This window comes from Carassius carassius, chromosome 33 (genome assembly GCF_963082965.1).
Source record: "Carassius carassius chromosome 33, fCarCar2.1, whole genome shotgun sequence".
Classification (NCBI taxonomy): domain Eukaryota; kingdom Metazoa; phylum Chordata; class Actinopteri; order Cypriniformes; family Cyprinidae; genus Carassius; species Carassius carassius.
In genome coordinates, this window is record NC_081787.1 from 20917547 (window position 1) to 20941868 (window position 24322).

The following is a 24322-nucleotide window of genomic DNA, read 5'->3' on the forward strand; positions in this document are numbered from 1 at the left end:
GAATGCATTAAATTGATTGAAAATCACAGTCAATTTAAATGGTTTATTTCAAAGTTACTATTTCAAAGTAAATATGTTCTTTTGACCTTTATTTCATCAGTGAATCCTGAAAAATCGTATCAGTTGAAATAAAAGAAGATATTTTGAAGATAGCTGGTAATCAAACAGTTGGTGGTTCCCATTGACTTCCATAGTATTTTTTTTTCTACTATGGTAGCCAATAGCCAGCTGCTAATTGTTTCATTACCAACAATCTTCAAAATGTCTTCTTTTATGTTCAACATAAGAAAGCAGCTCATACAGGTTTGGAATGGCATGAGAGTAAATGATGACAGCATTTTCATTTTTGGGTGAACTATCCCTTTAAAGACATAATTGTAGAGTAACAAAAAGCTCCCAGACACCCACACAACACATTGCTTTCTAAAGTAAACAACTGACATATTCAATGTCTCACTTTTGTAGATATCTGTTCTCCTGTCCATATTCTCTCATTAATTCTCAGATAAATTTAATGATTTAGGAACATACAGACTTTATTACTTAATGACAAACTGAGACTATATTGTCACTGGCTCTTACGCTACACCTACATTCTACGTGATCCGTTGGAATGCCACTCTCTTGTGAACACATGTAATTAGATCATAATCAGATCACAAGGTTGCACAAATAATCCTCATCCATCAGTTTTACTGAATGAGCTGTACATATCTCTCCGTGTTCTATTTTCAGAAGTCAGAAGAATAGCAAAACACTTGGTATCTTAATGTGATATGGTAAACAAATATATATGGCAAGAGAACCATTTTCATGCCACTGCATTCTTTTTCTCATATTTTTTCTTTGTATTCAGTTTTAACTATATGAAACTGTATATAGCCTACAGCGCATCTGTAGTCTGCTGCTCTTTACTTTTATTTTATACTCCATATCTTTTGGATAATGCACTGGAATGCACTTCTGTTTCCAGGTTGTTGTTTTTTTTTTTTTTTTTGTTCACCCAATAATTAAAATTCGTCCATCTACTCACCATCGAAGCATGTGACTTTCCTCTTTCAGAATAACCCAATCAGAGTTATATTACAAATTGTCTTTGCTCTTCCAAGTCTTTCAATGGGAGTAAGCGGATGTTAGTTGCCAACTGTTCAGAAGATGTGAGATAAAGTGTGCGTAACTGTAATAAAATTACAAAAAATAAAAATAAAATATGAGTCACGTGAGCCTCTGGGAATTGAAGGAGCAAAGGAAACAAAGTTTCCTTATTTTAGCAAAGGAAAACCAGTCTCCTCTTGGCTTATTTCGAAATCCTCCGATGTTTTTTTTTAATTATTTTTTTACGAATCCTCTTTTGTGCTTCTAATTCGTGACCAGCATTTTGTTTTGTTCTCTCACCTCACTCGTCACTAACCACACAGCGCTGATGAACTACAACATCTATGTCTTCCAGTTCCCAACAGTCAGCAGAAGTGAGAAAAAAAGTGTTTATTATGTTTGAAATCTGGATATTTATCTTCCAAAAACGCATGGATTTACTACAGGAGGCCTTTATTCACCCCCCGGAGCCATGTGAGGGACGTTTTATTACAGATGCGCACTCTTTATTTCACGTAAAAGTCACATACACCTAGGATGCTTCAAGGGTGAGTAGAAGATGGACGAATTTTCATTCTCGAGTGAACTAACCCTTTAAAATATTGTCTCCCCTTTCCACTTCTAATCCCTGTTAGTTGTGTTCATCAACGTTCCTTATATAGACATATAGTTTTACTACAGTGATATTTAATACATGGTTCATGGTATGTTGAAAGTAATTTTTAACGCTTTTACACTTAAAAATGTCTTTTTGTCTGATGGTTAAAGGCAGAGTAGAATAATGTCACCTCATTGTACCCAGCTTTTGAAAATGCTTATTATTGCGTTCAAAGAGTGAAGCTTTCACTGATTGTTTACAGTTGTAACAGAAGTAGCTCTCATAATTCACTTAAAGCGTCATGGGGTGTAAAAAAGGGATATTTTTAATAGATCTTATGTGCCAGACAAACAAGCACCCGGCTATCTTCAGAATGTTGACTTTGAACTTCCTTTTTTGCAGTAGCTCTGTTTAATTCTGTAGCATCGCTGTTGAAGAGCTGTTGAGCAGTTGAGTCATAAATCTGAAAAGATATATTTTCTTTCTGTTGAAATACAAAACAGAACACTGAACTGAAAAAAAGAAGGCGGAGCTAAATAAGGCCTGTTCTTTGGGCTTTAATAACAGGGATTCATATTTGGGGTCGTGATGAGGTTTCGGCAATCATCCCACTGAGAAAATTTCGCCTGTTTCCGATGGCCAATAGGTCTGCTTTACCTTTCCTCCACAGCCAATCACGGGCCCCCATCCTCTGGTTGCAAGGTGTTTTTCTTTTCTGATTCTTTTTAATTCGGTTGGGCATCAGGTGAAGATCACATTTCTAAAAACCTTAGAAAAGTAACTAACTTCTCCTCAAAAACATTTCTCACATTTCACTGCTGGTTATATATTCTCTATATAATCGTGTATGTGATGAATACAAATCTTGAATCTTGAAAACGAATTAAAGTGTGAAAATAAATGTAGTTTTATGTAGTGCAAGCCAACAAATGTAATGGTGTCACTTGCGGTTTTGAAGTAAATCTCTGTAATATGTTTTTGAAATTAAACTCTTTTTTTATTATCTTGCTTGTATAAGACGACAGGTCGTGAGTTAGCTGATATTTTGATAGTTACATATTGCTGTGCATTTAAGTGGCTGCTCTGTTCATTGATTGGCTTGTAAACACATTTGTCAGTGTTCGTCCTCGTTCCTCAGGCTGTCAGGACGTCCATGAGGAATACAGTCGTCTGTCTTTTGATTGCTTCTGACAAGTATGATCATCACGGGTGTTGGGTTGCTAGGAGACCATGTCCTTTTAAAGGTGCCATGTGCAAAAATTGAGCTAAAAATATTCAAAAAATGACCTACACGCATCAAAAGTATGAGAAGAAATAAGGGCGATGATGTCATTAAAAAAATGTAAAGTTATAGTGCTGCAGAGATATCAACCTTAATTAGCACGAATAACTCGCACGGCTTGTGGGCGTACTTATACCTGATGTCAATCGTGTGGAAAGTACAGCCCACTACTTCATTTCAGTTCAGGGAAGAGAGCGGAAGGATGACTTAAGCCCTTGGCAAGAGACCACCACCCGCTACAGGGAAACAACCGCGCTCGGAATCACAAATCAAATCCGATAAGAAAAGGAGCCGAGCCAGAGTAAACATCGGCACTGCTTCCAATCGCTGGAGACAACTGATGGACCTGAAAGAAATTAGGTCCGACACCGAACTTGCAACATTTCTTTTGGATTGGTAAGTTAGATGGTGTTAGTATTTCGCTAGAAGTTTGTTTTATATGTTTGTGTATTTTTTTTTCGGGAAGTTATAACATAGAAATGTATCGAAGGCTGTTCTATAAACGTGCTAATGTTAGCGATGGCTAACCGTAGCTGCGTTTGATAATTAGCTAGCTATAACTTACCCATTTTTTTATATCATAAGTAACCTGCTCTGTCTAGTCTGTTGGTCTCCGTGTCCTCTTTGCTTCGTGGTTTTTCTGTACGTGAGAAAATTGATGTGTGGCGTGAAAGCGTGTGAAAAGAGTCAATTGCGTGTGTCTCACGGTGAATGCTTGAGAGTATGCAGCTCTGGTTACGTTGGTTGGCGCTAGCTTGGTCAACATCAGCTGTCTGATGTTTACAGAATGCTGTCTGTCAAATTAATTTAATTCCACTAATGTGTATATACAACTCAATGTAATATGAACAAAACGAATATGAACATATTCACTGGTAAAGGTGAAGGGGAGTAGCTTGAAGATGTCATGTTTCAAAATCACTTGACATCACCCAATGTTCCTCTGGAGGCAAAACGTCCTCTTACAGCAGCGGTTCTCAATTCCAGTCCTCGCGCCCCACTGCTCTGCATATTTTGCACGTTTCTCTTTGTTAACACACCTGATTCAGATAATCAGCTCGTTAGAAATGATATCCGTGCATGAACTGTTTTTCAAATGTTCATTGCTCCCTACTCTCTGAGCAGGGGAAATCTGTTGAAGTTTACCTCACATCGAAACATTCATTCACTGATTTGTGCTGTGCAGCGTCTTTAAACATGGACAACTGTGACATCATATACCTCTGTAAATCAATACAATTTAAATTCACGTCTTGCACACTTCAATGCACTTTGATTGGAACATATAGCTACGTTCACTTCGAACTGGAATCATGGCTGAATATCCTGTGATGTCCACTTCGCAGGGCACTTATGTTCGAATAGAACAAATGTCTGAAGCGCTAAGAGAAACGTTCAAAATGTGCAGAGCAGTGGGGCGCGAGGACTGCAATTGAGAACCGCTGTCTTATAGGCTTCGGCTATGCTCTAGGGTTGTTGTGAAGGTAGGGGCGGAACATAGAGACTATGCCGTTTCTCGTTTGTTACTCTAGAGTAGACCAATTCACTTTATTGAGGCATACTGCCCCCATCTGGTATGGAATGTGGAGTATGACTTGATTTTTTTTGCCAGATATGACAGATGGCACCTTTAAACTCTAAGATGATTTGTTTGTTCATTTTAGGATTTCTTTGAAAAACAAATAGTCTGCAATAATCTCTCTCAAATCAAACATATTCACTTTCTTAAATGTCTATTGCAGAAATCCGGTACTCACGAGCACAAACACAGCTGGAAATGCAGATGAAACGCAAAAGCTCAGGCTCAAAAGGAGCTCAGGTCTGTCTAGACAGATCAACGGCCACAAACTTCTAATGAGTCTAAAACACAGTAAATGCAGGACATCTACTGGTTCCTTCAGCAACAGAGTTTCACAAAATTCCCACATCTTGATGCGTGTGCATATATTTTTCTCTTGACTTCCTATATAAATGGATTTATGAGGCATTTTCATGCACTATAAGCAGCTGTCAGGATTCATCCACTCAGCAGCAGTGTTTTTAACATGTTCCAATTTTGTTTTTTTACTAAGTGTGTGCATGAAGTCATTAGATGCTAAAATATACACATATTAAGTTAATATATATATACATACATTTTAGTATAATATATAGAATTTGTGATTTTGTGATTCTTGTTCACGAGGTGCTTCAACAAAAAGCTTTATTTTTAGTTTCTGGTCAAATTCATAAGTATGTTCATGTCTACTCAATAAACTGCATGATTAGGATGTGGATAATCTCTAAGTGAGTGTTTGTAGAGCCCTCTGCTGGTTACAGTAGGAGATGCACCTGAAGATTGACATTATTTTTGTGGTTTATGACTACAGAGCAGCCTGTTTGTGTGTTTGTATAAACCTGCTCATATTAAGTCTCAGGGGTGCATAAAACAAACTTCTTCATGGAATCTCAGCTTGTTTTGTCCCACACCAGATGCTTCCTCTAGCATTAAAGATTCATAAATGACGATTTAGATGCACCATGAAACAACCTAATAAATCTGAGACCCAAAACATACATGATCTCAAGATTTTAATCAATAAAAGTCACTGAAATGTGCTTTAGTCACCGTGGTGAAGTTCTGCTGTCAGCCAGTTAAATGTGGAGGCCAAAAGAGGAAGAGGAAGAAGCAGACAGTCAGACACAGAGGAGGAGGAGCACTTGTTCCTCTGGTTAATTCTCGCACCCTCACCCAAAAACAGTCAGTGTAGAGCATAAGAAAGAGAAAATACAGACAGATATAGCCATAGGAGAGCGTTTTATAGTCCAACCAATGGCTCCTTGGACAAAAACAAGCTCTCAAAGATATGGAGTTGGTGAGTTTTGCTTGGGGTTTTTTGTGTGGTTGTATGTGTGTGCATGTGATTCACCTGTGTATTTTAAATGTGAAGTTGTGTGTTTATATTCCTGGCGGCCTTCGCAGCAGTTGTTTGATTTAGTTCCTATATCTCAGGATGTGGGCAGAGACGGATCAGTTAAGCAGCCCAATAGTCACTGGACTAAACAGATTGCAGCATTTTATCATTTTGCACTTATTTAGTTTTGAAAATCTGCATTTTTTTGTTTTATGTCTCTATGACGGTGCCGTTAATGCAATATAGTGCAAAAACAAACTGTTACCTGAACCCCATGACAGTTTCTTACTTAAAACTTAAATTGCATTGAAAAAATTTGCTTCTTTTGGTTAACATCGGTATATTAGTGTCAAAAATAAAATTTAATGCAACTGAATCAACCTGAAATAATGTCATATGGGAACTTCTGCACATTTTTACTTTTTATAGCAAGGAGGAATCACTTCTTTAGCCTGTTTGCAGAATGATTGTGCTATAAGGTTTGTCAGCATTTAATAACACAAGAGGAGACCTGTGTGAATTAAACACACAAGGGAGATATCTTTATTACCTCAGTCGTTTCTCCTAGACAGCAGTGAGAAGAGACCAGGAATCTCATCTAGAGACTTACTAATGTCTCAGAATGAGCTCATATTTGCTCAGGATACCATCAGGATACCATCAAAATCCAGAGATCTCCATATTAATATAAATATAAATAATATTGCTGCTAGCCACATTCATTTTATAGCTCTATACTCTTACTGTAGGACAGCTATGACTCATTTAGGCCCGGCTTATTATATTTAATAAAAACATAAAATATATGTCTACAATATAATACATTAAATGAAATAAAATATTATATCTTAAGCTTATTTTAAGTAAGCAATATCTCAACATCTCATTTTCTTTTAGCTTAAGATTATGAACTAAAATAACTAAAACTACAATTTAAATAAACTTAATAAACCATTTAGACATGTTTAAAAAAAATCAATAAGCTAAATAAACTAAAACCATAATAATTATTTCTGTTGCTTGAAATTAAATAAACATTAACTTAATAAAAAACAAAAACAAAGCAACATATCTCATTTTATTTTAAAGTCGATGATTGTTAATAAAAACCATATGGACATGTTTTTTAAAACAATTATATGAAGACAGAATAAAGACAGTTTGTGTTGACACTAATATAATTTTAGGAATAAGAGAAACATCTGAGACATGTTGATCCTTAAATTAAATGCATTTGAGAACTCCATTAAAATTTATTCTGCTGTAACTAAATAGCAACCTTTGGGAAGAAATATTTCATGCAAATTTCACTGAAATCTCTTTTAATTAAGAGAATCTGATAGTCCAGGTCATATGCGAAGTGTTCAGCAGTACAAAGCTTGAAATGGTAAAGCTAATTAGAGAACCGCTATTTAAAGTTATCTGTGAATGTAGGATTCAGAGCGTTGGGGTTATTTTTGTGTATTCAGTCTTGAAAAGCAAAAGTGGCTTGACTTCTGATTGTTGGAATGTGTAGTCAGCAGGGCTGTAGCTCACAGCATGTTTGTTGGAAGAAATAAAGCTAATAGCATGATTAAATTTATTAGGAACTTAAAATAAAAGCTGGCTGATGTAAATGTATATTCATTGATTTTGAACGTTATTTCAATTGTAAACATGCTGATGGTGGTGTGTATCTGTGTGAGCTGTGTTGTACAGGAAGCTGCTCTGAGAGGAAGTAGGCCAACGAACTCGCACTTGCAGAAATGAATTGTGTGTGTGTGTGTGTGTGTGTTTGTGTGAGTGTAATATAATGTTCTCCATCTCTTCTTATGCACTTTAACTTTCAGTGTCATTGATGCTGGATAAAGTATGTTCAGCGTGTGCGTCGTCCTGCTGCTTTTCTGCTCCAGACATAAATCAAAAGACTCTTTTGAAGTTGTTGAGGGCAGATATCTTTTGATGTCTTTTTGGAAGCATTAAATGATCTGTTTTGCTAAACATCACCTGAAAACTAAATCCAAACTGTGACATCTCTTTCAGTTTCATGCAATTTATGTGTTCTTTCTTTTTTCTGAAGTTAAGTGGAATTTTGTCGCCAAAGCGGAGAAGCAGTTGTCCCTGGCTATCGGGGACACGGTGCACATACAGGAGTCATGTGAAGGTGAGGGATTCTGGGTTATTGTTGAGAATCAAACCCATGACCTTGGTGTTGCTTGTGCCATTTTCCACAAAAAAAAGTCTTACTCAGTATTGTTTTTCTGTGCAAATATCTAAACATTTTCAACCCGCCTGTTGTATTCAAAAACTGGGTACAGCTTCTGTGTTGGTTGGTTTCCATGCAATTAGCTGCCTATAAATGGTCCCTATAAATAACACCAAGGATTCATTTGACTTTGAAACTAAAATAGATAGAAAAAACAATAGATTTTTCTTAGATGATTTAGATGATTTTGAGTTTCTTAGTCTTTGTTTTCATAGATTCTCATGTATTTCATAATTTAGTGTTTGAGATACTACAATAAAGTTATTTAACCTCACTCTTTGATGTTGAGGTTTTGCACAGAAACCAATGGGGTTCAATGGCAGAGTCAAAATGTTCTGAACACAAAAACGTTGCATGCACATTCATGACCCTAAATGAGAAATATGACCAGTATTTTGAGCAGGTTTAAAAACTGACCTCAACACAACAGGGGGGTTCAGTCAAGATATATTTACTTGAGAATCAAAATGAATAAAATTAATCCAGCAAACATTGAATCAGGTGCGGACTTGGGCTAAAATGTGCCCTAGACTTTTTGGCACAGAGCGGCCCATGCCCATTACACCATAAACCCACCAGGTTATTAGAGCAATTTTAATCCTGCTTACTAACATAAAAGTATAAAACAATACAAAAGTTCCAATTGTGGAAGACAATGTACAAAACTGATAATGATGAAAAATACAGTAAACAGTAATACTGTGAAATATATGAAGTTACAATTTAGAATAGCCTATTTCTATTCAAATAGTAAAAAAAATAATTTATTCCTGTGATCAAAGCTGAATTTTCAACATCATTACTCCAGTCTTCAGTGTCACATGATCCTTCAGAAATCATTCTGGTGTACAATATTCTGATTTGTTCAAGAAACATTTCTGATTATTTTCAATGTTGAAAACAGTTGTGCTGCTTCATATTTTTGTGGATTACCATTCAGTCTGGAGCATAATAAAAATAAATAAATAATACTTTTATTCAGCAAGGTTGCATTAAATTGATTTAAATGACAGTAAAGATATACTTATTACAAATTATTTATATTTCAAATAAATGCTGTTCTTTCCTGTAATCAACAAATAATCCTGAAAAATTTCAAACATCAGTTTCCACAAAAATATTAAATATTTAAACCATTTTCAGTATTGATAATAATAAGAACGATTATTGATAATTGATCACAAATAATAATTGATTATAATTAAGCAGCAAATCAGCATATTGCAATGATTTCTGAAGGATCAACACTGAAGACTCAGAAAAATCAGCTTTGATCATAGAATAAATTAAAATTAAATGTAAACATTAAACCATTAAAACATTTACATTATCTTCATAAAAAAAAATATCATTTTCCTAATCACGGCACTTTAAAGTCTTTAAACCTTTAAGATTTACGATGTTCTAGAGTAAGGTTGAGAATGATATTTTATGGTTTTTTTTTTTTTTTTTTTATACTTTTTCTTGAAATGTGAAATTACTGAAGAAATATACGTAGGCAACCTACAAACATTGCTAGGCTATGTCTGCTGAAAACTGCTAGGTTATAATGTTCATTTTTTAAATGCTGTTTGAGCAACAGAAATATTCTCTCTAAATCAGTTTGTAATTGTTTCAGGATGGTTTAAAGGTTACATGATCAAGGACAAAGAGAAAAAAGTGAGTAAATAGCTTTTAGTTTTTGGTGGTTGTACAAGAGCAGAATGTTTTATTCCTGAATATCTGACCTGAAGTTCCTCTCCCAACTGTTTGCTGATTTACTTTGTTCCTTATTTAAGGGAGCATTTCCTGCAAGCTTTATAGTGTTAAAGGAAGTTATCGTCGAAAAGAGAGGGTGAGTTTCTGTCCATCTGTCAGTCCTTCCATCAGTCCATCCATCCATCGTCTGACCCTCTCTCTTTTTTCTTTCTGCAGAGATGAGGAGATCATAATGTCTGGTGAGATGCCGCTGGTGAAGGAGGTGACCACCACACTGAGAGAATGGGGCAGCATTTGGAAACAGCTCTATGTGGTGAGACGTTTAGATGTGAGTGGGATACTGTACTACGCTCTTAAAAATAAAGGTTCTTTATTGGCATCTGTGGTTCCATGAAGAACCTTGGAATCTTTCCATTCCACAAAAGGTCCTTTAGATGTTTCGAATGTTCTTCACACTGAGAACTAAATATTTATTTTATGAGGTGCTCACTGAAAGGTTCGTTGGGGAACAAAATGGATAAAAACTCTTTTTGGAACCTTTATTTTTAAGAGTGTAGTGATATTACTTTTGCAATATGCATACTGTGCCAGGTATGGGAGTTTTCCGAATTGCATAGCCTGACAGAATGTGCATTGTACGCGACATATTATATCCTACGGTGCCCGTAAGGTGACTTGTTCGGTTTACTTAGTTTTGTCGTGGCCACAACATAATAACTCGTGGGAACGTCATACTATGTCGTGGCCATGATATAATTTTGTCGAGGTAACGACATCCTTATGTCGTGGCTTCGAGATGCTATGTTGAGGGAACAACATCCATTTCTCGTGGCCACGACTTCTGATGTTGAGGGAACGACATGTTTTTCTCGTGGCCACGAGTTTAATGCGTAAACAAACCTGCGTGACCATAGCAACCCGGGATTATCAGAGATGGATTCATTCATATTTTATCTTGAATTAAGTAATTATTATATTAACCATATGTTTTGGCTACCGGGCTGTATTACACGCGACTGTCAGCATTCAAATTAAGTTTATCATAAATAAATATGACATAAAGTGCATAATAAAATATAAAAAACTTTTTTCATCCATCCTACAGTCTTGTAAGTCCATTAACTGATAGTCTTTCCCCCGTAATATGTGTACAATATTATTATTATTATTAGCCTATTATTATTGGTTATTTTTTTATTTTGTTTATATTCTTTTTTTTTATGGTCACGCAGGTTTGTTTACGCATTAAACTCGGGGCCACGAGAAAAACATGTCGTTTCCTCAACATCAGAAGTCGTGGCCATGAGAAATGGATGTTGTTCCCTCAACATAGCATCTCGAGGCCACGACATAAGGATGTCATTACCTCGACAAAATGATATCGTGGCCACGACATAGTATGACGTTCCCACGAGTTATTATTTCGTGGCCGCGACAAAACTAAGTAAACCAAACAAGTCACCTTACGGGCACCGTAATATCCCACAAAATGACCTTGCGTTCTCAGTGTGAAGTGACAACAAAGACGACGTTTAGAGTCAAAATTAAATCAGAAGTGATAAAGTTTACTTCTTGGTCTTATTGTGAACCATTCCTCAGAATTTTTTTTTTTTAACTTAAAATTTATATAAAATGTATTATATATATATATAAATAATATATATTTTAAAAATAATGCTATCTCAATATTAATCGATTCTCTTTTTTTACTGAACGATACTGATTCTTAAATCCCAGGAATTGACAAGTCTAGCCAGTTTTCAGTTAATGGATGGAACATTGAAGGGCACTTCCCATCCAATAAATCGCAAGAGAGGGGTATTTTGCTAAATATATGCGCTATATAACACATTCATTATAATTTTTACTGTTCTTTAATTTATTGTTTGGATAAATTCAGATTTTTTTTTATGACATCCACCATTTAAATAATAATAGAAATAATAATAGAAATATTATTATGTAATTGTAACTTTATTATTGTAAAAACTTAATTGTGTAATTTTAACAGTTGTATGCTACAGTTTACAAATCAGTCAGTTTTAACCTTCAATATTATGGTAATGTTGTACCAAATGACTCTCATGTATATTTTACAGCATTAGACATATATATTATACATAATCTATTATGGAGTCTTGCAAGTGAAACATCCAAATTAATAACTTTGTAATAATATTAAATGTGCATGACCTGAACTTCTGACCAATCAGTGCTGGTCTTTTTTTCCCATCAGTCCAGTAAAAAGGAGCGTTTCAGTCAGGTGCAGCGGCTGATGTGGGATCTGATGGAGTGGCGTTCACAGCTCCTGTCCGGGACGCTGCCGAGTGACGAGTTCAAGGAGCTCAAACAGAAAATCACCTCAAAGATTGATTACGGAAATAAGTATGTATTTCAGGTGTCTGTTCCACTTGTGCTCATCTCTGTGTGTATTTTTTACTATGGTAATATAAACCATGCATACATTCATATCCTAATTTATAGTATATGAATGTAACCATACAGTACTACGGTATTATCATCTTATATCATAATTGTACTAACAGACATCTGATACAGCAGAGAATAATGTGATCCAGTCGGCTGGTGTAATTCCTCTGCAGAACTTCAGTGATTTGCTCTAGGCTGTTTTTAATGGATAAGTTAATTTGTACATTAACAATAAGAAATTAATTAACAAACCTGAAGGGGATAAAATGTCTTTCTGACGCCTGAACGTTAATAAATTACTGAGGAAAATTAAAAAAATTACTCCCTCACCACTTGTCTTGGATTCAGATCTATTTAAGTTAATTATTGTTTTCTCAAGACAATGAGTTAGATATCCAATATTGGTGTTTTCAATGTAAACATTTGGGCAAGAAAATACAGTGCTTTTGATGTCATTTAGTTTTTGTTGTTGTATTTTCTTGTGCTGTTTCTTGTAATTAGTTTCTTTATTCTTATTTCATTTCTGAATGTCTTCGATAAGCTAATCTCAAACTAATATAGAGAATTGTAAAATTTTTAAAATTATATAACATTTTAGGCATTGAAATAATCTTAGTTCCCGCAAAAATTATGTTTATTTCAATATATGTATTGTTTGTCATGAAATGAAAATACTCATATCATGATGTAAGATTTTGCCTAGTGACATTATACAAATATTTGATAGAAATACAATATTTTCAATATTGTATAATATTCAATATTATATACCAGGGTTATCTAAAATACTAAACACATTTTGTTTAAATAAAACTGAAATTAAATAAGATACAGATGAAAAGTGTAAAACTAAGGGAAATATAGATTGAACATCTAAATGAGTTTAAAATAAATCCCTAAAATTACTCCCTGAAAATAAGAACAAACTATAATTTAAACTAAAACTAGAATACAAATAAATTTATAATGAAAAATAAATCAATAAACAAAATAAAACAAAATTACAAAATAACATAAGAGTGTCTTTTTTTATAATTTTAAAATGAAAAATGACAGTGTAAATTAAGTTCAAAATTCAAAATGTAAAAAAAAATAATACATTTATAATGGTATATAAATAATACTAAAATAACACAAATTACTGTGTAGTGTTTCATTAAACTGACGTCTAAGGTACATCTTGGGACTCACGCTTCTCCAGCAGAGCTCCGAGCAAGAGCACAACTGTCAGATCATTTCAAGGATCTGTGTGTGTGCGCACTGAATTATCATTTGAATTAGATACATGTGGGAGTACAAACAGTCAAACTCCAAGTCAAATTACAGTAAGCATCATTCTGCCTCCAGGATCTTGGAGTTGGATGTGGTGGTACGGGACACAGATGGGAATATTCTGGACCCAGAGAACGCAAGCGTCATCAGCCTCTTCAGAGCGCACGAGGACGCTACAGCCAAGATCACAGAGCGCATTAAAGAAGAACAGGTTTTTATTTCACTTTCATTTAACGGTTTGCTGATGAACCATGAGAATGAAACCACAAGGAGCTTTTTGCATTTTCAAGTATCAAAAAGCGAGTTTACAGTTTTAATGAGACATTTTTAGATTTTTGGGATGACTGAACAAATAAAATCAATGAACTCCCAAGCTTTACCTTCCTTCGGTTTGGTTCTGATGTGAATTCATGCTGAATATCATCCTGTAACCCCACTTAATGACCTCACCTGAGATGGATCAACTTCATTTAAATAATTCATCACCCAGAACCCCTTAAGATCTGCATACTAATGCCCTAGCAAACACTTAGCAATGCCATTGCAACCAGCCACACACCCTAGCAACTGCAATATAGTGCCCTAGGAACCACCCAAACACCCTAGCAAAACAACAGTAACGCCCAAGTGACCACTTTGCGATGCCATAGCAACCACCCAGACATCCTAGAAACCACTTAACAATAATAGGCATACTAGAATCTTCAAGGCAGGTGTGTTGAGGCAAGTTGGAGCTAAACACTCCAGGACGCCAGCCCTCCAAGACCGAGTTTGGAGACCTCAATCTAGACAGCCTAGCAACCACTCAGACACCCTACCAACTCCCCAGTTCACCCGTCCCTAGCAACCACTTATCAACACCTTCACAATTAACTAGACACTAGGACACCCCCACTAGGACACCCTAGCAACTGCATAATGATTCCCTAGTAATCACCTAGACACCCTAGCAGCAATTGCATAATAATGTTCTAGTAACCACTCAGAACACCCTAGAAACCACTCAGCAATGCCTTGGCATCCATCTAGAACATCGAAGCAATCATCCAGACACCCTAGCAGCTGTATAATAATGCCCTAGCAACCACTTAGCAACACCTTTAAAACCACACAAAACAGCCTAGCTAGCATCTGGACACCCTATCAACCACCCAGACACTTTGCCAACTTCATAATATGCCCTAGCAACCACCCAGAAACCCTAGAGACAATGTTTTAACATCTTAGCAATCACCCAGAACACCCTAGCAGTCACCCAGACTCCGTAGTAACTATATTTTACCACGACAACCAATCAGACACCTTAGAAAGTACTTGGTGACACCTTGGCAAACACTCAGAGCACATTACCAATTACCCAGACTCCCCAGCAACCACCTAGACATCCTAGAAACCACTTGGCAACACACTGGCAACCACTTAGAACACAATAACAAGTACCCACACTCCCCAGCAACTACCTTGACACCCTAGAGTCCACTTGGCAGCACCTTGGCAATCAGCCAAAACACTCTTGTAATCACCCAGACTCCCTAGAAACCAATTGGCAACACTTTGGCACCTGCATAATTTACCACAACAACCACTCAGAATAGCTTAGCAACTGCATAATAATGCCCTAAGAACAACCTTGATTAACTTTCAGCCACATATGAACATCTTAGCAACCACGCAGAAAACATTAGCAACTCAGCAATTGTTAAATAAGAGCTCTATTCAGTTCATTTAAACTCTGTTTAACATCATCTCTCATCTCTTCTGTTCTGCTATGTGTAGTCCAACGTTCGGATGGATCATTCTGGAGTATCCGCAAGGATCCAGTCTTCTCCCACTCACAGCCTGTATGTCTTTGTGCGTAACTTTGTGTGTCGTATCGGTGAGGATTCGGAGCTCTTCATGTCTCTTTACGACCCCAACAAACAGACCAACATCAGGTGCGTCTCAAGGACACACTCTTTAATGATCAGTCTAAGAGGAGTTTGTCATAAATCCAACACTGTCTCTATCTGTCTGTGCAGTGAGAATTATTTGGTCCGTTGGGGAGATAAAGGTTTGCCTAAGGACATTGAGATGCTCAACAGTCTAAAGGTGGTCTTTACAGTAAGTCACTTACAGATTTCACTCGTCAGTCTGTTTAGGGTAAATATGAAAGCCCATTTCTCCCACATGAGTAAAAAAAGACACACACTTTGCTGAATCATAATTATGAGATTTAAAAGTTATAATTATGAGATACAAATGTCAAAATTATGACACAAAGATCAAATTATGTAATAATGAATTAGTATCTCATAATTTACTTTTTGTTGTCATTATTTGTTGACCCCCCCCCCCCCCCCCCCATAATTAATGGTCATAAATGTGACTTCTTGACTTTTTTTGAAATGCTACCCACTGGCATAAAGTTGGCTTGATGTTAGAAGCTCGGTATATGCAAATTCAGGGACCATCTCTAAAGTTAAATAAATTAGTATACACATTTCTGATTCCAATGGCATTTTAAGAAAATAGCTTACAGTCACTAAACCAACTGTAAAGAGTTAAGCTACAAGTCAGGTATATGATTTGAGTTAATTTTATAAATATAAAAAATCTAACACATATACCAATGTTGTACGTAACCTTAGAGATGGTCCCTAAACTTGTGAATATCAAGCGTGTAGCGCCAAACCAACTTAATGCCAGTGGGTCGCGTTTCCAAAAAGCATTGTGAGCCTGAGTAGACTGTAGAGACATTTAGTGCAACTGGTTTTTAAGTGAAGTGACATTCAGCCAAGTATGGTGACCCATACTCAGAATTTGTGCTCTGCATTTAACCCATCCGAAATGCACACACACAGAGCAGTGAACACACACACACACTGTGAGCACACACCCGGAGCAGTGGGCAGCCATTTATGCTGCGGCGCCCGGGGAGCAGTTGGGGGTTCAATGCCTTGCTCAAGGGCACCTAAGTCGTGGTATTGAAGGTGGAGAGAGAACTGTACATGCACTCCCCCCACCCACAATTCCTGCCGGCCCGGGACTCGAACTAACAACCTTTCGATTGGGAGTCCGACTCTCTAACCATTAGGCCACGACTTCCCATGTTAAACTTATGCTCACAATGCTTTTGGGAGTCTTTTATCTGTGTTTACAAAATGAAGACAGGCCTTAGAAACCACCACCGAGTGTCTAGTAACGTCATCAACCTACAAACTCATCGACGATGTTGATAGTTCCGGGCTTAATGATGTAACCATGAGGATAAGTAACTGAATTCAGTTACTATAAAATAATTAGAAATAATAATGTGAATCTGTGAAAATATATTGGATCTCTCCAGTTGATCTGGCTACCACACTTGCAAACTCCGATCTCTATTAATAGTTTAATCTGATGCTTCTGCGTGAGCTCTCAACCAATGATTCACCAGCGATCTACAAGGACTGCCTCCCTCATTTCCATGTTGCACACGGAAAAGTAAAAAGAAATATATGAATAAATAAATCTGGAAATATATATATATATATATATTAATGAAAGAATAAGTAAATAAAAGTAAAAAAATAATAAAAATAAATGTAAAATAAACTAACTATTCAACTGACTATTTATACTGACTATTTATAATCAGGTTTTGCATTTTTTTTCATCTACATTTAGTAATATTAATCAGTATGTTAAGAGCATTTTAAAAATAAAAATTTTGTTAAAATTGGGGAAATTATTTTTAGATGGCAAGGAAAGACAAAGTAAACACTCAACATTACTAGATAACTCTGTTTTCCGCACAAGATGAGAGCGTCTTGATTATGTTTGTTTTAAGCAAAATCGCCTCAAGGTTACGTATGTAACCCTAGTTCCTTGAAGGAACGAGACGCTGTGTCTAGCGCTTTGCGGAACGTCCCTGACGAGACCGACTCTGAATATCGTTTGCAATCCGTCCATCGGAAAGGCGTGACGTCACGGGCGGGGTGACGTAGCGACCAGGAAGCTATAAAAGCACGTGCCGTGCAGCTGGCCTCAGCTTCGAGTAGGGAAGCAAGCGCCGGCAGGGGTGCCGGGAGTATGGCTTTGCGACGCAGCGTCTCGTTCCTTCAAGGAACTAGGGTTACATACGTAACCTTGAGGCGTTCCTTTTCAGGAACTCGAGCTGCGTCTAGCGCTTTGGGGAACGATGTGCCAACGCTGCCAGACTTCCAAATCCCTGCCTAGTGTGTATCCGAAGAGCACAGCTAAGACGAGAGAACAGAAGAGCCCGGTGTGGCTCGCATGTCAAGATTGTAAAATCGGACAAATGTGGAGGGCGTGGACCACCCCGCAGCGTTGCAGATGTCCAAGAGGGACACACCTGCTGAGAAGGCCTTGGAGGCCGCCATACCCCGAGTAGAGTGAGCCTTGGCCCCCAAAGGAGGGGGAAGACCAGAGGACTCATAGGAGACGTTGATAGCCTCGACTATCCAACGACTAAGGGTCTGCTTGGTGGCAGGAGAACCCTTGTTAGAAGGACCGTAGCAAACAAGCAGTTGGTCGGATTTTCTCCCCAGGGCAGCTCTGTGGACGTATGCGTCCAGTGCTCGCACTGGACACATACAGTTTAGCTTCTCTTGGTCTGGCTCCCGAAAAGGAGGAGGACAGAAGGCCTGCAGTACGATAGGTTGTGGTGTGACAGAGGGAACCTTCGGAACATAACCCGCTCGAGGGTGTAAGAATGCTTTGGCCATACCAGGGGCAAAGTCTAGGTAGGTAGGGGCCACCGAGAGGGCCTGGAGATCTCCAACTCTCTTTAGAGAGGTGATTGCCAATAACAGGGCAGTTTTAATTGTTAGATGTCTGTCTGAGATGTCTTGAATTGGCTCGAATGGAGCTTTACAAAGAGCCTCTAGCACCACAACCAAATCCCAGGGGGGAACACGGGACCGTACTGGAGGTCTCAGCCTCAGTGCACCTCGGAGGAAACGTGTAACTAGGGGGTGTCTACCCACTGACTGATCATTGAAAGGGACATGGAAAGCAGCTATGGCCGCCACGTAAACCTTTAAGGTGGAGTGGGATAACCCCGCAGAGAGCCTGGCTTGTAAAAACTCCAGAACTGTACCAACTGGGCAGTTTGCTGGGTCAAGCTGGCGGTCTCTGCACCATGAAGTGAAGAGTTTCCACTTCAGGGCGTACAGTTTCCTCGTAGCGGGAGCTCTGGATTGGAGTAGGGTCTCAACAACCTCGGTTGAGAGACCAGCTGCTAACAGTTGTGCCCCCTCAGGGGCCACACCCACAGCTTCCACAACTCCGGGCGAGGGTGAATTATCATGCCCTGCGCCTGTGAGAGTAGGTCTGTCCTGATCGGTATCTCCCACGGAGAGCCGTCGAGGAGCGAGACTAGATCTGAGAACCATGGTCGGCCCGGCCAGAACGGGGCTACTAATAACAGACGGACTCCGTCCTGGCGTACTCTCGCCAGAACTCCCGGGAGCAGAGCGATAGGGGGAAAAGCGTACAGACGAAGCCTCGGCCAGGTCTGTACCATAGCGTCCAGTCCCAGAGGAGCTGGATGAACTAGAGAGAACCAGAGGGGACATTGCGATGTCTCCTGAGTCGCAAAGAGGTCCACCTGGGCTGTGCCAAATACTCTCCATATCTGCTTCACCACCTCGGGGTGAAGCATCCATTCCCCGGGCCTCGGCCCCTGCCTCGACAGTATGTCTGCTCCCACATTCAACCTCCCAGGAATATACACTGCTCTGATCGAGAGGAGTTTGCCCTGGGACCACAGAAGGATCTGGTGTGCCAGCTTGTACAAGGGGCGTGAACGCAGACCACCCTGGTGATTGATATAAGAGACCACTGATGTGTTGTCGGTGCGCACCAACACATGGTGACCTCTCAGGTCTGGGAGGAAATATTTCAATGCTCGATAGACTGCTAGCATCTCTAGGCAATTGATGTGCCATGTCAGATGGCGATCGCTCCACAGACCGCGGGCAGGGTGGCCACTCATGACCGCACCCCAACCGGTGAGGGACGCGTCTGTCGCTAGCGTTACACGGCGACAAGGAGCTCCCAGCACCGTGCCCTGATTCAAGAACCAAGGTTTCTTCCACATGTCTAAGGCACGAAGGCACCGCTGCGTGACCTTGATAACTCGAAGTGGATTTCCCCTCGGGGAAAAGCCCTTGGACTTGAGCCACCACTGTAGGGGTCTCATGTACAGCAGGCCAAAAGGTATCACGTTGGACGCAGCTGCCATCAGCCCTAACAATCTCTGGAATTGTTTGACAGTGAGTGACTGGCCTTCTTTGACTCTCTCAACTGACGTGAGGATCGACTCGATCCGAGCAGGAGACAAGCGTGCCTGCATCGTGGTCGAATTCCAAACTACGCCTAGATAGGTGGTTCTCTGAACTGGAGAAAGTACACTCTTCTTGGCGTTTAGTCTCAAACCCAGCTCCCCCATGTGTGCGAGAACGACATCTCGATGTCGAACCGCCATCTGCTCTGATTGAGCTAGAATCAACCAATCGTCGATATAATTTAGAATGCGGATGCCCTGCATACGGAGGGATACCAGAGCCGCATCTACACATTTCGTGAACGTGCGGGGTGAGAGTGCGAGGCCAAAGGGAAGTACTCGATATTGATAAGCTTTGCCCCCGAAAGCGAACCTCAGAAACCTCCTGTGTTGTGGAAGGATGGATATGTGGAAGTATGCGTCTTTGAGATCTATTGTGACAAACCAGTCCTCGGATCTGATTTGAGCTACAACCTGATTGACAGTGAGCATTTTGAACTTCAGTGGCATAACTGAGCGGTTCAGGAGACGTAAGTCTAAGATCGGACGCAACCCCCCATCCTTCTTTGGAACTATGAAATACCGGCTGTAGAATCCGGATTCCCTGTCTAGAGGAGGGACCACCTCGGTGGCCTTCTTTCCTTAATAGGGTATTCACTTCTTGTTCCATAACCAGAGCCTGCCGGGGGCCGACCACAGTCGGTGTAACCCCGTTGAACTTCGGTGGTGGATGACCGAACTGAATGCAATAGCCTCTTTCTATTGTACGCAGGACCCACTGAGATACATTTGGCAGTAGCTTCCACGCTGCTAAATAATCTACTAAGGGAATCAGTCTCTCGAGACTGACCTCTGGTGTAAGAGGCCCCCGAAGGGGCGGCGAGCATCCCAGCTCCGCTGCGCTCACGGGCGAAAATAACTGGGAGTAGCGCTCGCTGGAGGCCGCTGCGCCCTGAAACTCTGGCAGGGTTGGCAGGCCGGCCTCCTGAGGGCACTGAGGTGAGGCGGGCACCGTATAATGAGGTGGACCGCGCTCTTCCCCAGCAGGGGCTGCCCTCTGGATCCTGGCGTCAGGATCTTTTCGTCGAGGACTTCCGGGCTTCGATGACAGATCTTAAATCGGCTTTCGCCCTAGAAGCCCCCGACTCAGAGCGTCGCTGGGGCCCTCGGTCCCGACGTGGGGGAGCACGAGCGGCGACACTCTGTTTTTGTACTTCCCGTTATGAGGAGCCGGTATGTGGCGTGGTCATCTCCCGCCCAGATGCACCACGAGAGCGACGAGGCAGGATACTCTGGAACGCCGCCGCCTGTTTGCGTGCCTCCTGGAACCTGTCGACGACAGTGTTGACTGTGTCGCCAAACAGGCCCGAGGCTTGAAGCGGGGCGTCCAGGAGGCAGACCCTGTCTCTTTCTTTTATCTCTGACAGGGTCAGCCACAAATGCCTCTCCGCGGCCACTAAGGCTGCCATAGACCGCCATAGGAGATAAGGACTGGCCCGTCTCCATTCCCTCTGACAGATCCACCTGCGATCCCCACGAGTGCAGCAGCCGCTCTGCCTCGGCAGAAGCGGGGCCAGCACCGCGAGGAACGCTGGTGAAGGCTCCCTCCTCGAAGAGAGCCCTCCGGGATCGAAGCGTCCGCATTGGCAATCGCTCGCAATGCGGACAGTTGGCCCCCTCGAGAGCCGCCTCAGCGTGCTTCGATCCCAGGCAAGCCACGCACAGACTGTGTGTATCCCCGCTCGTAATGTAGCGAGGACAGGGAGGAACACACAATCTATAACGTGGCTTGGAATCGCCCTTCATATGTTTGGTCTTTTGCTTTTGTTTTGGCATATTGAGCTGTTTTAGCGATCTTTTAATGGCTAAGGGACAGACAACAATAAATAAGACCAACGGGACAGACTTTTGACATGCACACACAGAGCGCTTGCTGACAGACGCGAAGCTGAGGCCAGCTGCACGGCACGTGCTTTTATAGCTTCCTGGTCGCTACGTCACCCCGCCCGTGACGTCACGCCTTTCCGATGGACGGATTGCACACGATATTCAGAGTCGGTCTCGTCAGGGACGTTCCCCAAAGCGCTAGACGCAGCTCGAGTTCCTGAAAAGGAACTACAAACTCTCCAGACTTCAAGAGGAAAACTCTGAACCCCCATACAGTATCTTTTTTTGTCACATGGCCTTCTGCCTTACATAAGCATCTACGTAAAATATAATAATAGCCTGATAAAACATCTGATCTTATCTTTTGATAATCATATTTAACTGTTCTCAATTGATGATTTTTAATTTTTATATTTATATATAAATATATTTATTTAATTATTTTTTAATAGAAATATTCTCAGAAGCCAATGACCATTGGTTCTGAGGACCAAATATCAAAAAGGGAACTGTGTAACTATTCATATATATCCAAAGCGTCTTACAAATGAGGACAGTGGAAGCAATCAAAAACAATAAAAAGTGCAATGATATATAAGTGCTATAACAAGTTCAGTTAGCTTAACACAGAACACGTAGCAAGGGCTTTTAAATAATTTCTTAAAATAAAATAATATAAAAATAATAGAGCAAGCTAGTGTTAGAGGTCTTATATTTAAGATATATTCTTATATTCTTATATCTTATATATATATATTTAAGACCTCTTATATATATAAGTCCGTAAAAGTCACTTTGTGCTTCTTTGGGAAGATATATATAGCAGGGGGAAGAACTAAACATAATTCGTTTTTTTTTTAAACAGTGGTTTACTGAACATATTGCTCTCTCTTTAAATATATTCAGTTATAATTAATTTTCTTAGGGATAAATATATACCTTGGGATATGCTCTATATTGAGCCCTTTTACATTAGGCCTACTATAAGGTTAACAACAGATCCCAAACTTAAATGTAATTATTTATAATTATTTATAATTATTGACTTTTTTATTTTTAAATATAACAAGCAAGACTCAACTTAAATGTATAAAATGAATGTTAAATGAATATAATGCAGTTTTTTAAAATAACTTATAAATTATAGAATTTCTACTGTTGAAATATAGTTAATTTAACTCGTTTCATAACAGGTTTATTGAAACATTAAATAATTAAGACATCACTAATAGGCAAACTAAAATATAATGAGTATATAGTCTAATATTTCATGAAATGCTCTTCTCTAGACTTCATTTGTAGTGAACTAATGAGCTGTGGACACTGATGACTTGACTGAGGAAATGCTACGTGATGATTTGTTTACAAGCTGTTTTACTGCCATCTTTTCACGGTTGAAACACTGGTTGAGCGAGTACATATGAGGCATGAGATGTTCATTCATGTTTATTTCACTTTAAATCTAGTAGTAAAGATGAAGTGATGATCCTGCTCCGCACTGTACTGAGGCATTTTTATAATGAAAATTGCATGTTATTTTTTATTTAGTACTGTCTGGAATAAGCTATTTCACATAACGGATGTTTATATATACTCCTCAAGAAAAAATAATAACTGAATTTGTAAAAATGACCCCGTTCAAATTTTAATGCTGTGTGTTATTTCCTGGATGATCCAAGACTGTTTTTATGTTTTGTGTCAGTTGTTCATGAGTCCCTTGTTTCTCCTGAGCAGTTCAACTGCCCGTTGTTCTTCTAAAAAATCCTTCAGCTCATGCACATTCTTTGGTTTTCCAGCATCTTCTACATATCTGAACCCTTTCCAGTAATGGCTGTATAATTTTGTATAGTCCGGACCTCCAGGAAATATAGAGCACAGACCTCTTGGATCTTTAATTGAATAGCCCTGTCCTAAGGACTTTTTTTCTTTCTTTCTCTCTAAAGGATCTGGGGAACAAAGACCTGGGCAGAGAGAAGATCTATCTGATCTGTCAGATTGTGCGTTTGGGCCGAATGGATTTAAAAGATGCTAATCATAAGAAGTGCACGACGGGCCTGCGGAGGCCGTTTGGTGTCGCTGGTAAATCTCAGTGTGAATGTTCTCATTTGATCTGCATGTAGCATACAGACACACAGCTGATATATCTGTGCTTACTGGCAGTGATGGACATCAGCGACATCATCAAGGGAAAGACAGAATGTGACGAAGAGAAACAATATTTCATTCCGTTTCACCCGTAAGTCAATCTTCTTCTCATCTTCTGTTTATCCATGTATCTTAAAGGAATAGTTCAATCTAACATGGAAGTTCTCTGATTGTTTTTTCACCCTCACGTTGTTTTAATTGGATTTTGATTGATTTAATTAATGCACAGAACACTCAAGATCTGATTTTAGCCCTTTAAACTACAGTACCAGTACCAATTCTATGAAGCGCCAAACAGGAAATAATTAAAGTCTGAATATATAAATGTATATAATGAATATATAGAAGTAAATCTAAATATATATATTATTCTGAATATGTATATTATTAGAATATAAAGATACAAATTATAACTGTATGTTGTAATGTATAGGCTATTCATGATTTACATTTACATATTAAAAAATGTATGTTTATATTCTGATTCACTTATAACTATAAATTCTTA

At 39.2% G+C, this 24322-nt stretch overlaps 2 protein-coding genes across 3 annotated transcripts in view; both read left to right on the plus strand.

Annotated features, from left to right (window-relative positions):
• LOC132113949 (TBC1 domain family member 9B-like) overlaps nucleotides 1-24322 on the plus strand; it is a 336715-nt gene that overhangs the window by 303233 nt on the left and 9160 nt on the right. The gene's annotated exons all lie outside the window — the stretch shown is intronic.
• The window catches only part of LOC132113948 (dedicator of cytokinesis protein 2-like), a 112450-nt gene continuing 93838 nt past the window's right edge, over nucleotides 5711-24322 (plus strand). Inside the window, exons 1-11 of one of the 2 annotated variants that reach the window (XM_059522012.1) lie at nucleotides 5711-5830; nucleotides 7929-8012; nucleotides 9733-9773; nucleotides 9893-9948; nucleotides 10029-10140; nucleotides 12049-12197; nucleotides 13590-13725; nucleotides 15291-15448; nucleotides 15533-15614; nucleotides 23613-23748; nucleotides 23830-23905. In XM_059522012.1, coding sequence (XP_059377995.1) covers nucleotides 5788-5830; nucleotides 7929-8012; nucleotides 9733-9773; nucleotides 9893-9948; nucleotides 10029-10140; nucleotides 12049-12197; nucleotides 13590-13725; nucleotides 15291-15448; nucleotides 15533-15614; nucleotides 23613-23748; nucleotides 23830-23905 — 1073 coding nt within the window. In that variant the 5' untranslated portion in view covers nucleotides 5711-5787. The remainder of the gene's footprint in view (nucleotides 5831-7928; nucleotides 8013-9732; nucleotides 9774-9892; nucleotides 9949-10028; nucleotides 10141-12048; nucleotides 12198-13589; nucleotides 13726-15290; nucleotides 15449-15532; nucleotides 15615-23612; nucleotides 23749-23829; nucleotides 23906-24322) is intronic. The other variant, XM_059522013.1, reaches the window with a different exon arrangement.